The sequence below is a fragment of the Rhinolophus sinicus genome, linkage group LG07 (assembly GCF_036562045.2).
Source record: "Rhinolophus sinicus isolate RSC01 linkage group LG07, ASM3656204v1, whole genome shotgun sequence".
Taxonomy (NCBI): domain Eukaryota; kingdom Metazoa; phylum Chordata; class Mammalia; order Chiroptera; family Rhinolophidae; genus Rhinolophus; species Rhinolophus sinicus.
In genome coordinates, this window is record NC_133757.1 from 88,756,701 (window position 1) to 88,771,827 (window position 15,127).

Consider the following 15,127-nt stretch of genomic DNA (forward strand, 5'->3'; position numbering starts at 1 on the left):
ACCTGGGCGCTGTTCCAGGTAGGTGAGCTGCTTACTCCACCCACCAGCACCCACAACAAAGTCTTCCTGATCTTCTAATCAAATCTTCACCCCTCCACCCCTGCGACACCCAGTTCCATGACTGTTCCCCCCGGAAGTCCTTGCCAAATCAACCAAGACCAAATTACTCCTCCTTCAGCCTCCACTTGACCCTGGCTCCAGCTCGAGTTCATCATTTCTCCATTCCTTAGTTTTCTCTGCCTGATCCTCCAGTCAGCGCACCGCCTACTCATACCCTGTTGACCTTTTCTGTGTGTCTGGCCTTCCCACTGAACTGTGAGTATCTGTGGCGCTGGAGGGTGCAGTCATACCAGCTGTTGATGAGCTTGCTTGCCACGGGGAGCATTTAGGGCCTCGGGGAGGACACAGCAGCCTTCCCTTCTAGGTTAGACTCTCTTGTCAGGCTCCAGAGTGTGTTTCTGCCCCTCTGCCATCCACTATCACATAGCCCCTGAAGGAGAGGGGGCAGACAGCACCCTGCTGGACCAGCCCCGGCTTGGCCCAGGTTGGGGAAGGGCAGTGTGTGCAGCATCTCTCTACCTCCTTCCACCCTATGTGCCCCCATGTGAACCCTCAGCCCGGTGTCATCTGTTCCTCTTCTCTGGACCTAGTGGCTCATAAAAAACAAATAGATTTGGGGACCCAATGCAACCTTTTAATTCCAAGCAGCGTTCCCCTCCCCAGCGTCATCTCACACACACACACAGTGGAAAGGGATGCCAGTGTCTGGGCAGGAACAAAACCCAGGTCTGGGCCAAAAAATATATATAATTATGTACACATATATGTATTTGTAGAGAACGAAAGCTGGGAGTGTGATTAAGGTAGGGCAGAGAGTTAGGTAAGGAAAGCAACTGGGGGTGCCCCAATAAATTACATTCTTTAGAGGCGTGGTGGGGATGCAGGGGTATGGGCGGGACCTGGTAGCCAAGACACTCAGCACGGCCTCCTGTTCCCATCAGAGGGGCGCCTGGTTCTGCCCAGGACCTGGGTACCAGAACGTAGGGTTCTAGCTGACTTTGCCTGGAGGCCTTTGGGGGACTGGGGTTCTGTATAGGCGACATCTCCACTCTAAGCCAAGGCTTCTGGGGAAGCCACAGGGCTGAGCAAGAGGCTTCAAAGCATAGGATTTGCAAGGAGAGAACAGAATAAGCTGGAGGGCAAGGCGGTCTCCCTGCTGGAGGCTGTGCTCGAGCCAGCTCCTGCTGGAGTCAGAGAGGTGGGAGGCCGGTGCAGGAAGCTCTCCACGGTGAGGCAAGGAGGAGAACTAGGCAGACACTGGGTCCTGGAGCTCTCCCTGCCTGCCTGCTGCCTCCCACCCTTATCTCTTCCTGCCAGGCCTGAGGGTTCTACCCAGCCATTGGTCAAGACATCCAAAGGCCTGATCCCCAAGTGCCATGTTCACGTCTCCTCTCTTCTGAGGACCTCTCTACATGGGGTGGGGGCAGCGAGAGGATGCAGACATTAACTCTGTGTGTGCTGGAGTCCAGCCTGGGTTTGCCCTGTGCAGTAAGGACCGGGGATGAGGGGAGGCCTGGCTCATTATAGGAAGAAACTCCATGTCAATACAACTCAGCACTGAGAGGCCTGGGCTGCCCTCGACCTGGGCAATGGAGCAAACCTCATCTCTGCCCACCTCCCTGCTCCCCCACGAGATGATGCTTTGGGGTCTAGTGTTCCTGCTCCAGAGCCCTGAAGCAGCTGGGGTGATGGCCAGTTACGGAGTGTGGGGGCGATCAGAAGAGGGAGGCCTTCTTCTTGAGTTCATTCCGCTTCCACAGAGCCAGCTTGCTAAACTCTTCGGGAGACATGGCAAATACCCTGGAGAAGTCCTCAGCTGACAGATGCCTCTGCAGGAGGAGACACGGAAGCTGCTTAGGGATGGGCGGGTGGGGCTGGGCTGAGTGGCCAAGGAGGGCGCTCACAACAAGAGGCCAAGACCTTTCCCACCAGACAGGGGCGGCTCCCCATCAGCAGCCCCTGCACCCACACAGCAGAGCATTTTCCCTGCATACCTCCAGCCTCATCCGATCCACTCCTGGAGGCAATTTGGTTCGCCCCTTATTGGTCACCACCAGCATCTCATAGGGATAGATCTGGGGGTCAGGGGATGGGGGTAGTCTTAGGCTCATAGCGTTCCCTGTCAGTGTAACACCATCAACTCCCCAGGCCCCCTTATCAGCCTGCAGGGGCCATTGGGTTCATGCCATTTTGCCATCCATCTCCCCCAGCTTCCCTGATGCATCCCCATCAGCAACTCCAGGAGGACCCTTTAGCGCATTCACTTCCCTGGCTTCTCCCAGAGCTGGCCCACCCGCTGTAGATGCTTCTGCCCACCACCCACTGGCTCTGCCACTGCCCCTCACCTTCTGCTCCAGCACACAGGGCAGGGAGTTCCCCCGGTCCATCCTCCCCCTCTGGCCCTCTCCGTTCTGGGGAGACCAAAGCCGCAGTGAGCCAGAGTGGGGCAGGGAGACCTCCCCAGCCTTACCCTGGGCTTCTCATGTCCTCAACAGGCAACTCTGTGGCCCCACAGCCCACCGCCCTCAACACTGCCAGTCACCCGTCCATGGCTTCTGGCATTCCACGTGTTCCCCTCCAGAAGGGACTCACCTGCAGGCCTGTGGGAAAGAAGAGTCATTGTTCAGAGGTGGCTCTGAGGTCAGCAGGCCTCCAAACCTGCCAGTTCAGCCTCCCCAACCTCCAGCCACACAGCCCTGCCCACGTCACAGACACGGCTGCCCTGGGGGCCTGCTTAAGCCTCTTTCCCTGCAGGCCTGGCCTCAGGTCGGCCCTGCCTCTCACCTGGGCTTCCAGTCTCACTCCCAGATGGGCTGAAGTCTGTGGACTGTAGCTAGAAAGGACACAAAGGGATCAGAAGGAAGCTGGAGCATTCCTCATGGGTCCCCTTCACTTTAAGGGTCTTCCCGCTCCCCCAGGTTGCCCAAGTAGCTAAGAGGCCCCCACATGCACACTTTGCACCCTCCCCCGCATGCAGTTTGTGACCTCTGGTCTGGGACCTTACCCGGCTCAGGGTGGTTCTGCCATAGGCGGGGAGAGAGGACGACTTAGATGTTCCCGCTTGCAAGGCTGGAAGACAGCGAGAGGTCCGTTCAGTTCCCTGGCCGGACTCATTCCTAAGAGGGCTCCCTCCCTGGCCTCCCCCACCAGGGGCAGGGCAGTGAAGGGGTGGACTTGGGGGAACCCAGTGCCAGCAGCCTTGATTTATCTCTACTGCCTTCCCTCTCTCTAACACAATGCACCAAATGTATTAGGTTGGTGCAAATGTAATTGCGGTTTTTGCAATTATTTTTAACCTTTTAAACCGCAATCACATTTGCACCAACCTAATACATTTGGGCCAAGTGCCCAAGTGTTAACATCCAGAGTCAGCCAGTGAGAAAGCCAGATGAGGAGGCTCACCATTGTAAAATGAACCTCTGGGATACAAAAAGAAATCTATCGTTTTGTCAAAATAATCGAATTATAACAATTTTATTAGCAGTGTCAGCCATAGCGTTTCAAACATTTGATGTTATAATCCAGAAACAATAATTTTCTCAACATCGTCAATGGCTAGATCGCACCAGCAGTCAATATATTTCACATCTGCATGACCAGATGTCACTTTTAATTTGCACATTTAATATCACTTACCTTTCAAGCCCTGAAGATTATAATTCAAGAAGACTGGTTAGGAAAACTTGGTACCTAAGATTCTTAATAGTTTGGGTACATCTCAAAACTCCTTCATCTCCAATTACTAGAAATGGTTGGCATTCTATAGCGATCAGTTTGACCAGCATTTCTTTTTAAATGTTTAGCCTTGACAGACGCAAAATGATAAGAAACTGTCTTCTTCTTTTTCTTCTTTTTAGGAACTGTCTTCTTAAAACATTCTTATAAAATTTGTTTCTTTGGAAGTTTGGTGAGAATAAAATGTGTTTTGGGGGCCCTGTGTTTTTCTTACTACATCTCAATTTTTAAGATACTTCATACTTATTTTTTTGTGTAGAGAATTATCTGCTTTCACCATTATCATTACTGAAGCATTTCACTTCTGGGATAATAAAATATACATTTCTACTTCAACTGACTGATAGAATTGTGACCTACAAGGCACATAAGATTTTCATTCCAAATCCCTTGTAGAATGCTTATTTATGTTTGAAAGTGACCATTCGATGTGACCCTTAAGTCAGTGTGACAGGTCTGTTCGTAATTCTGAAATTGTTAAGGTTGACTAGCGAGGATGGGAACCCATGCAATGCTATGATCTTTGATCACATACAAATTCAGTGGCGCCAAAAATGATGGTGATGGAGACATTTGGCTATTTAACTTTGCACGGCCAAAATGGAAGTTAGAGGGCTAATGTTGACTGAAAATCAAATTATGGTGGGACACAGACCAAATTCAGTGGGGCATCTCTCTATCTGCCTCATTCTTCAGGCCTTAACGATGTGATCCCTCTTCTCTAAAAAGGCTGCTTGTAACACTTCCCACCCATCCTGAAATATCATCCTGGTCTTTCGGTGACCCCGTGGATGTCCTAGCCACATACATACCTTATGGTCCCACCCCAGGAGCCTTCCCCTACACTCCACAGCAGGCAACCCCTACCATGGCTCCCCCCTGGGCCTTGTGCGCCACACCTGCTTCACCCTGACATTTGAAGCCTGGGGGTCCCATTTTGTGGCCACAGCATCCTCCTTTGTTTGCAGCTTCCCCTCAGCCTCGTTCCCAGCACATGTCCTGGGGACCTCGAGTGTCCTGATCCCCCGCTCCCCTTTCCTTCAGCCTGTGGTGGAGGACATAAGTGTTTTCACCGGTTCTCAGCCGCTCTCCTGGGCCCTCATCCTGCAGCACCTGCCTCGCCAAACTCTGCTTGGATCAGCCTAGGGCTCCCCTCTCACCTGCAAGCTTTGGATTATCATCCCTCCAGATGGAAGGCCTTGCGGCAGCTCCCTATCCCTGCAGTAGCTATTCCAAATCTTCCCCGATCTCAGCAAGCCTCCACCTCCTTTTGCTCAGCAGATGACCTCCACTTCTAACATGGCCTGCTCCCAGAGCAAGTCTCCAGCCCTCAGAGAGAGAGACCTTTCAAAGCCACCCCATGTCCTGAGGCTGGGTCCCTTCCCAACCTCCTCCTAACCAACCTACAACAGGATCTGAACGTGTGTGCTCTTCAGGATACAGCCTGGCTCCCATCCCTGCCCCTCTCTTCTCTCTCTGCACAACTGCATTTTTTTGACAGTCTTGCTACTACTTAGAAGCTGCAGGCTCTATCTGAGGCCTGACTCACGCCTCAAGCTTGCAACTTGGTCAAACTCAGCTCCCACCTACATGCACTTCAAACCCAACACGTCCCAAATCAGTCTCTTCATCTGTGCCCCCAAACATGCCCTCTTTCATCATCTCGGTTCCAGGTTTGTCAGCACCCAAGACAAAACCCCAACTCGTCTCCCCCTTGCCTCCCACGTTCAACTAGCCATTGAGTTCAGATGATTTGCTCTCCTATATATTTTCCAAAAGCATTTCCTCTTCTCTGGAGCTGTGTATATTTTCAGGCCTGCCTAGACTACCGGAATGTGTGGTAGATTGTCTCCAAACATGGCCGCCACACCAGCCCCACAGCCCGCGTGCCTTTGTGCAGTTCCTGTCATCAGGAAGTGGATCTCTCCCCTTCCTGAGTCTGGGCTGCCAGTGAGCTGCTCTGACCAATACAATGCAGTGGAAAGGATGCTGTGTGGCTTCTAAGGCCAGGCTTCTGGAGACCTCGTAGCTTCCTCGTAGTTTTGTGTTCTCAGATCTCCCCTCTCCTCTGCCATGCTCTAGGGAAGTCCTGTCCAGGCTAGACTCAGGGGGTTCACAGCATGGTATTCAGAGCACTGGACACAGCATGGGCCACTCTGGGCTCTGTGGTTCCAGGCTCCTGAAGGCCCTTTACGCTGGCTAGGTTTCCTGTGCCGGGCCTTTGCTCCCACATGGTCCCCAGTGTCTGCGATGCCCTTCTCCCCCTCATTCTTCAAGATTCAGTTTAGCACCCCCACCCCGAACCCTCTGTCACCAGGACTCTCAAAGCACTCACAGTGCACCTCTCATCTCACCAGAATACCAGTTTCCACATCAAAACCCCAGTTTCCACGTTAGTTTTCCCAATGACTGGAATCTACTGAAGGACAGGATTATATTTTTTCATTTTTGATAATCTCCAATGCCTCGCACATGGTAGACACTCAATAAATGCTTATTAAATTAAACAACATTCGCTAATTCTGCTTTAGCTGATACTATCTTTTATCATCTAGTCTTGTTCCATGACTGGTATTCTTGCCCTTAGGACAGCGTGTGTGCCTGGAGCCAGCTACCGAATTTTCTGTCTCTTACACCCAGCAATAGCACAGTGCAGGGCATATGACAAGCCGCCCCAATAGACTATTCGATTGTGGCCTCAGGGTCTGGCCAGGTGATTCCGAGTTCCCTTCGAGGCACTCACAGGTATGAAAGGGTGTCCGGTCAGGCAGGGAGCGTGTTTTCCTCCGGATAGGCAATGACTTTTCCATCTCTTCTTTCAAGATCATCTTTCCCAGGTTGGAAGTAACCTGGGGAGGAAGCAAGGGAGATGGATCCAAGACTTTGGTACTCATTTCTCATCTCCAAAAGGTTCAGAGTTGGGCATACTGCAGCAGCTGTGGGGACAGATTTCCTGAGCGGCTGGGCCACACCTGGGAGCCCGTGGAGTCTGTCATTTGGGTCCAATGCACTGTCACTTGGGTTTGGCCACCCTTGAGAGCAAGAAGTCAGAGCCGCTCAGTGTAACTCTACCCCAGGGGCCTCTCCATCCCAGGTCACGATGCCCAAAGCACTAGCCCATGCGGCCTTTGTATGACTCTCAATACGCTCTCTCCTCCCCTGGAGACCAGCAGTCTGTTCTCTCTCCTTTCTCCTCTTTCCAGGAACTACTCATCCTGGCACTGGTGGGACCACCCGTCCCGTGCTTTTGACCCTAATATTAACTAGCATTCCCCCCACAGAAGCATGAAGTCCTGGGAAAGAAGGGGAATTCCTCACAGGTTCTGACCAGGATGACCTTCAGGCACCAACCCATTTGGAATGGAATAGCTACGGAACCAGGGGGAACAGCTAAGACACAGGGGGCCTGGGTGGAGGGTGTCGCGCTGCTACCTTACTGAGTTCCTCCCTCTGACGCTCCCTGAGAGCCTTCAGCTCCTCCCCGGAGTCATCATCTTCCTCCTCCTCTTCCTCCTCTGCCCCCCTTCGTGATGCCTTCCGCTTCCTCCATTCTGTCTCTGGCAAACAGGGGCAAAAGCAGGCACGTCAACCAACCATGCGCTTACCAAGGATTTACCCGGTGCTGACTGTGTGCGTGGCCCTGGGCTGCACCTTAAAGCAAACACTACAAGTTATCTCTAAACAAGCGAATACAGTAACAGTAACACTGTCTAGTCTTGCAGTGAGGCTGTGTGGGCCACACACACTCACACAACTTAAATTCATTGGGGACCAAGACCTCGTCGCATTTCTCTTTCTCTTTTTCGGAGCTCCTATCACAGAACTTGGGCCACAGTAGCAGTGTGACAAGTGTCTGTAGAATAGTCAAATAAGAGAATGGAGAGTGATGAATGACCCCCAAATAGGGCCACTGACACCAGAGCTACAGGGACGCAGGGATGGGAGAGCAAGGAGCCTGCAGGGTACACCATAGGACATAGGGTGGAAGTGGGGGTGGGGTGAGGGGGGTGGGTTCATGAGGTTTCAACAGGGGCTGTGAGGTGGTGTCCCAGCCTCCCTTTCCCCTCTCCAACAGTTGCTCCTACCCACGACAGCCAGCGATGGGGGGCACGGCCAGTAGTCGGTTTCGATCTTGGCTGGCTGGTTGGGGTCGGGGGGCTGGGCTGCAGGGAACTTGGATGATTCGATGATGAGGTCCTCAATGAGATGCTTGCTCTGAGGGCTACCTCCCATGGACTCTGTGGGCGGAGGTCAGGGTCAGCCCATGCATGCCTCCAGCCCCCAACTCCCTCACCTCCCCCCCTTCACACTGGTGAGATTGTGGATGTGAAAACAACACACAGGGAGGAGCACAGGGCAAGGGAACGCACTGTTCAGGACACTTATTCTCCTATCCCCTCCCAGGCCTCGGCACAGCCTCTAGCATGTGGCAGGAAGGGGGCTCAGGTCAGTTCCGGGAACCTCACCTCTCTGCTTGTAGATGGGTGGCTTCTTGTAGATGTTGGAATCCGGGCGGGTGGTCTCTGTGGGGAAGGAACAAGAGCAGATGAGAAGGAGGACGTGTTGATGGCGGGGGAGGCTGGGTCAGGGATGAGAATGGAGGCAAGTGGAATGGGAGAAGGTAAGAAATTCATGGGCTCCTTTCAGTAGCCAAGACAGAACCCGATTTCCTAGAATGGTCCCTAAGAGGTGGGCATTTTTGTACTTTTCTGTTGGGTGGGAGGGAAGACACGACAGGGCCCATCATCTTTGGGAGTTGGGGTCAGGGTCCTGGCATAAGGGGGTCCGGCCAGTTCTGTGGGGAGTATATACCCCAGAGAGTGGAGGACGGAGAGCAAGGGGCTTAGGTTCCTGAAGGAGAAAAGAGGTCCCAGGGAAAGGATGCATCCAGGCTGACAGTAAAACCTACCGGGATGGTGGAAATGGGGCAGGCTGGTCCGAGGGGTCCCAGTGGTTCTTGGGGCTGAAGCCTGAGAGATGGTTCCAGGGGACCGGCTCTCTGCCCACACCTGCAGAGCAGAAGTGGGGTTTACTGCAGCTCCCAGGTCCTCTACCCTACTCCCTCCACCTCCTGTAGACGTGGCTTCACCTCATTCCACCAGCTCTGTCCTCCCACCCCAGCAGCCCACAAGCCCCCAACCGCAGGGCAGAGCAAGGTATCCAAAGACTCAACTGCTGATGGTGCCTGACCCTGGACAAAGAGTTACATGAGGTCCTGGGTCAGAGGGACAGATGGACAGAGCTGGACAAAGACAGGATGAGGGCCACTGATTCCATCATCCCCTGGGCTCTGCAGAGCCCTGTCTGGACGCATTTGGGGGAGGAGGTTGGGCTTGTCAGAGGAGGGCTGGGCAGGTGGCAGGTGTGGTACAGACTCACCTCTGGGGAAGGTGGCGGAGATGTGGATTTGGGTGACAGAGAGCGCTGCAAAGGAGAGGAGCTGGTCAGAGTGACAGGGTGGATAAAACCCTCATCCCTAGTCCCCTAGAGGGGCCACTGTATCCCCAACCCAACTCTGCACCCTTGCCCAGCCAATGTCTGTGCCACCTCTTCTCTGTCAACCCTCGCCAGTTCCCAACACTAGCCCTCCGTCCTTCTCCCTTCTCGTACCCTCCTGGGCAGAGTCCTAAGTCTTTCCCTAGGACACACCAAGAAGCCCCAGATCCTGGAGTAGTGTGCTTGCTCTCTGAGGGCCAACAGAAGATGTCTGTGGCCCTGTCCTCAGAGCCTGGCAATGAGTGGAAAGGACAGACCCACGGCACCCGGCATGGAGTCCAGGCTCCTGGCTGGCCTCATCTTACTGCTCAGCCATGATGCTCTTTCTCGAATACCACTTACAAAGCACATGATTATCTCATGCACTAACCACCTGGTGAGGTGGATGGGCAGAGATATCAGCTATTTTACAGAAGGAGAAACTGAAACCACCCCATCACACAGGTCACTTAGTTAGGATTTCCGGCCTCCGAGTTCAGTGTTCTGGGCGTTTTCCACAAATCGGCTGTCCTTCTGACCACTGCCACCCTCCTCCTACATGACCCCTCTGTGCCGCTGCCATTCATACATGGCCTCCCCTGCTCCCTACGTGAGCTACCCTGCGGCTCATCTGCCAGCTCTCTACAAACACTTGGTTGATTCCCGTGCACAGTTCCCTTTCTTGTTTTGGAGTCTGGCCGCTAGGAAATAAAGCACGACAGAGATTCTGCCTCCCACCCCACGAGTCTGGAGGAGCCCTTTCTCTAAGTCTTGTCTAAGAGGACATTACCCCGACCTCACCTCCCGGCTTCTGGGCAGCTCCACGTGTTCCAAGAGAGAATAGGTAAAATGGGGCTCGTAAATCATGAGGTCAGGCCGCTCGATGTCCAGGATGGCCTTGTCCTTGGGGATGGCGGCCAAGTCCTTGTAGCCCAGCACCTGATTATCCATCTTGGCCTGAAGGAAAATGGTGCCAATAGAACAGATGTGTCGAAAGGCTCACCTGGGATCCTGGCCTTACAAGCCAGACTTGCAATGTATTAGGAGGAAGAAAACGGGCAGCCTTCTTAGATGTCAGCTCCTATGAGTTAACAATTCCATTATGTATTTTGAAGGGTTAAGAGAGTCCCTTTAAAAGACATAGTCTTTCACTAAGTACGCTGGCTATAACAAGACAGGACCAGACCAGGAGAACGGGAGACGGGGAACCGTCTCTGGATTTTGGGGTGCTCTTTGCCCACCAGCCCTGCAGAACCATCACAGGGAGGCAGAGTGAAGCCGCCCAGCAGTGAGCTTGTCCACCCCTCCCTCTTCCCAGCCTGAGGGTGCTGGTGGCGCAGAGGTACTCACCACGATGCTGGAGGGAGAGCCCGGAACACTGGAGTCTCGGGAGGAGCTGACGCTCCCGGGGGAGGTAAGTGGTTGCTGGGGAGAGTGAGAAGGCGGGCGTGGGAATGTGCGTGCGGGCGAGGGCCGCGGGTAGGGGTCTCCAAAGGCGCAGGACCCGCCGCAGGAGGGTGGACGAGGACGGAGAGGACTCCCTAGGCCTCTGGGGCTCCAGGGTGCGGTGCTGCGGGCAACCACCAGGTGGCACCATTGACCCCGACCTGACCCTCGGCGGGAAGCCTGGCCCCACTCACCCTGAGACCCGGGCCCTCACTACCCAGGCTTGGATGCAGCCCCGCGCACCTTCTGCAGCCGTTCCATCCAGTAGGGAGATGGCCGGTCGGGTCACTCGCAGATCCTTGTGCGCGAGGGGAGACGACCGGGCGTCAGGCTTGTCCAGGCTCCGGGTCGCCGTGCGCTCGTGGCCACGAGTGCAGAAAGGGCGTCCCACTGGGCTGTAGCGTCCTCATCCCTCGGTGACTCTTCAGGCAGCTGACTGAGTACAGGGCCTGGAAGAGGAGGGAGAACGTGCCAGCCAGGCTGTCGAGCCCGGATCTAAGCGGGCGAGGGCTGGGGTTGGGTAGCCCCTCGCGCTGGGCCCGGGCTCCGGAGAGCGGGGCGGAAGGGCGCCGGGCCCTCCCAGGACTCAGGCTTTCCATTCGCTCAGCCTGGGGAAGCAAGTGCGCCTGTGGACCGGGAGGCGGGAAAGCGGAGGGCTGCACTTGTTTTTGTGCCATTGTTCTTTGGCTGGAAAGGAAATGACGGCAGGGGTCAGCTGTCCGACTGCTGCCACTACATCCCTGCTTCGTACCACCTGCCCTGCCCTTGGGCTGCCGGCCAGTTTCAGGCTCAGGTTCTCACCCCCCTTCGGCTTCTGCCACGCCTCTCTCCTTGGCTCTGTGCTGGCCCCTCTTCCCACTGCTCCTCCATCTACTGTCCACTGTGCCCCACACTCTCATACCCCAGGAAGGCTGAACACAGAGGAACTTAGTAATGCCTATCTGGTGGACACACGGGGCAGAGAGGACAGAAAACGAAGCCGACTTGGGATGAAGTGGTCAAGTCAATGGCTGGGGGCTGCTGCTCGGCCACACACACACCCTTCCTGCCCTGGGTAACCCCCCCCCCCCCAGTGAAGAAGGGAAGGGAGAGGAGGCCCCATGCCTGTCCCTATACAGCAGTCAGTCTCACTCACTTGCAGACCTTTGGTAAAGCACCCTTTGGGGCCAAGGCCCCATCCCAGCTGCCCACAACCTTCTCAGATGCTAGTCAGTGTTGAGGCTGCCCTCTGAAGTGCTACTTCACTGCAGGCTAGCGCCCCCTGGTTCAGCAGGAAGGCACCCTAGTATGCACTGCTCTCCCTTTGTTCCTAGTGAGTTAGGTCCTGTCTGCAGCAGTAGATTAGGAGCTCCCTGGGGCCACCATCCATGCCTTCTCCTTCCTCAGTTAACTCCCTTAGCAATGCTCCCTCCCCCACCCCCATGCCCCAGTACTGGACACATAATAACCATTCAATGAATGCCTGGCTGAGTTTGCAGTGTGATGCTGGCAGTAGGACTGTCTTTCTGTCTGCTGGCAATATACCATAAAGTGAAGAGAGATGATGGCTCCAGAGGTCCAGGGAAGAGGCAGCATAATGTAATGGTTAACACGTTGCGTACGGATCATGAGAATCTTCATTTTTTTTCTGAGCCATGCGTTAAGGACGGATAACGAGAATTCTCGTTTTTACTGTTGACTCTTTTTACTTTGCATATTTTATTGAATTATTTGTAGAATAATTATTTATAGAATATAGAATAATTTATTTGTAGAATCTATTATTTATAGAAAAGTAATAAATGACATAGAAGCATTTATGCTTTAAAGAGAAGAGTGCATTTTAAAGTAGTTTCTTTTAAAAACCTGCCGGAACAGAGGGGTATGAGGGATTTAAACCCCGCCGTATGCAACGTGTTAAGAACATGGACTCGGGATGGGAGATCCTGGAGGTGAGTACAAGACTCTGCTACTCAGAAGCTGTGCGACCTTGGGCAAATTACTTACCCTCTCTGTGCCTTGTGTTTCTCATCTGTGAAATGGTGTCATAGGGTTGCTCTGAATATCAGCTAAATTATAACATGTGAACTATTCAAAACATTATAAAGTCTAGATAGAGTGTTAGTTATTATTTCTATCTCCACAGGGACTGATGAACTTAGATGGTTTTTCTGTAGCCGTTCTTTAGGACAGAGAGTCATGGAAGACTGAGGTCATTGGTGTTGCCAATCTTATCACTTATTATTTTGTATCAGGCCATTCTTCTGCTCACTGTCTCTCCACCACCAAAACCACCTGCTTGCTGCACAAGCAGCCCTCACTCCCACTTCCCTGCTTTTGCGTATGCCCTTCCACTTCCTCTTCTCCCAGCTCCCACCCATCCTTCAAAGTCCGTCCTAAAACCTCCTTCCCTGGGAGGCTTCCCTTACTATTCTAGTCCTCACCCTTCTCTGAATTCCAGTGAGACTTAAAAAAGAGAACCATGTAACTTAGTCCTTGATTATATGTTGCCTGACATGGGAACATATTTTTTTTGCTAACTAGAATGACTGCTAATTTCTGCAGGGCAAAACAAACAATAATAATAGCTATCATGTTTTGCATACTCACGCTAGGTACTTTGATAAGCACTTTACAAGGATTATTTTGTTTCATCCTCCCTAACAACCCCATAAGGTAGACCCATTTTGCAGATGAGGAAACTGAGGCTCTGAGAGCTTAAAAACTTGTCCAGAGTCATGGAACTGAAAATGAGTGCGTCTTTGGTATTGGCATGATTCAGAGTGCCTACCTAATACTGTGTCAGGTACATCGTGAGTATAGACTAGAACCTGCCACATTTCTCAGTTCTTTTTGGAATTCTAGAGCCAAGACTTCTCCAAGACAAGACTCTGGCCATCAGAGTCATACTAGGTGTATGGTTTCCATGGAAAGCCTCCATTTCAGAGCTTCACTCCTTCTCCAGCTTTCTTAGCACTCACTTTGTAATGCTCTTAAGTAGGTATCTGATGACCAGAATAAACTCCAGTACATATTCAAAGAGCAGTTAGCTGCCTCGCACGCCTCTCTAATCTTTATTAACAGCTGTTGTCAAACCAGTTATACACTTGGCTTAGCCCTAGAGGCAAACACTTATTTATCCATCCATCCATCCATCCATCCACCCATCCAGTCATGTATTGTTTTATCCCTCCATTCACCAGATACAATGACCACAGAACAGCACTCTGTGCTAAGTCTTCTGGAGAAGAGAAAGATGAGTCAGAGGAGCTAGTTGCCCCTCCAGAAATGAGGCATGTATATAGATAACTCCTGTGCAAAGCGAAACATTACATGTGCCAGATAAGATAGTGTAAGGGGCTGTGAGAGGTCACAGCAGAGGATCACTCCTGCCTGGGCTATCCAGATGAGAAAATAAAAATGGTTTCTTAGAGGAGCAGGTAGGTGGGGTAGGCCTTGAAAGATGCTCTGTGTGAGATCATGCAAAAATGGAAAACAGGATTCTTGAAAGAGAAAGCAGCATGAGCGAAAGTGGGGACACAAGCAGCCCTGGGTGTGTCTCTGGAACACCATGTATGGCTGAATCGTAGAATTCATGAGGTTGAGACACGTTTGGGGCAGATGGGTGGGGACCAGCCTGTGGAGGCCTTGAGTCCAGACTAGGGGCTTTAGATCGTGTTCTGTGAGCCACAGGGGCCATGCAATGCTTAGAAACTTTGTAAACGAAGAAGTGACAGATCCAAGCAGTGCTTTGGGGAAATAAATCTGGCTGTGTGGCCTGGGAAATGGATTGCACAGAAAGTGGGCCGTTCAGAGAGAGACTAGCCAAGAAACTATGGCAGCAGTTCAGATACCATAGACTGTGAAGGTCTAGACTTGGGCATGGGGCCAAAAATGGAAAGGGGCAAATGGGAGAAATCCTAGTGGCACAATGTACAAAATAGGACTTGATCTGGAGAGCCCCAGGAGAGGGGCAGTTGGCAAGCCCGAGAGACAGGAAAAGGGAAGCAATGCATTCACTTTTGCCAGCTTGAGGCTGAGGTGGGTGCAGAATGTGAACAGGTGGGAATGTCCAGGGGATCCGGGGGTTGAGGAGGGGGCAGGCTGGAAATAGAGATTTAGGAGCTATTTGAGCTAATGGTGGTGGTCTGCACATGAGGTTGCCCAGGGAGAAAGAAGGTCAAAAACAGCTCCCTGAGAAACACCCAGGGGACTAGAGGAAAGAGGTAGCCAGAGGCGGCATGAAAGGGAGGGAGGAAACTAGATGGCCAGCTCCTTGGGGGACAGGGAGTGTGTCTAGTCATTCTTTATATTTTCACAAAGGCCTGGATACACAAGGAGTGTGCAATAAATATACTGAGAGATAGAATGGGCAAGGGAGGGAAGGAGGGGCTGAGAAAAAATGTCGAGAAGCCCAGGGTCCATTGCCCAG

The 15,127-nt window shown here is 52.7% G+C and overlaps 2 protein-coding genes across 3 annotated transcripts in view; both read right to left on the reverse strand.

Moving 5' to 3' along the window:
* Window positions 1-672: 672 nt before the first annotated feature.
* On the reverse strand, window positions 673-11,100 carry DMTN (dematin actin binding protein). Of its 2 annotated transcripts, XM_019744650.2 has the most exons (15): window positions 10,960-11,100; window positions 10,621-10,695; window positions 10,072-10,227; window positions 9,175-9,219; window positions 8,705-8,804; window positions 8,262-8,318; window positions 7,881-8,033; window positions 7,228-7,352; window positions 6,539-6,644; window positions 3,065-3,129; window positions 2,845-2,893; window positions 2,653-2,660; window positions 2,406-2,471; window positions 2,055-2,135; window positions 673-1,889 (listed from the first exon to the last, which is right to left on the reverse strand). In XM_019744650.2, the coding sequence occupies exons 1-15, from the start codon at window positions 10,975-10,977 to the stop codon at window positions 1,776-1,778; spliced, it is 1,218 nt and encodes a 405-aa protein (XP_019600209.2). In that variant the 5' UTR covers window positions 10,978-11,100; the 3' UTR covers window positions 673-1,775. The 2 variants fall into 2 exon arrangements, with proteins under 2 accessions (XP_019600209.2, XP_074194372.1); XM_074338271.1 differs by lacking the exon at window positions 10,621-10,695.
* Window positions 11,028-15,127, reverse strand: part of NPM2 (nucleophosmin/nucleoplasmin 2) — a 47,999-nt gene continuing 43,899 nt past the window's right edge. Inside the window, exon 13 of the mRNA XM_074338268.1 lies at window positions 11,028-11,165. The gene's annotated coding sequence lies outside the window, so the exon portion shown is untranslated. The remainder of the gene's footprint in view (window positions 11,166-15,127) is intronic.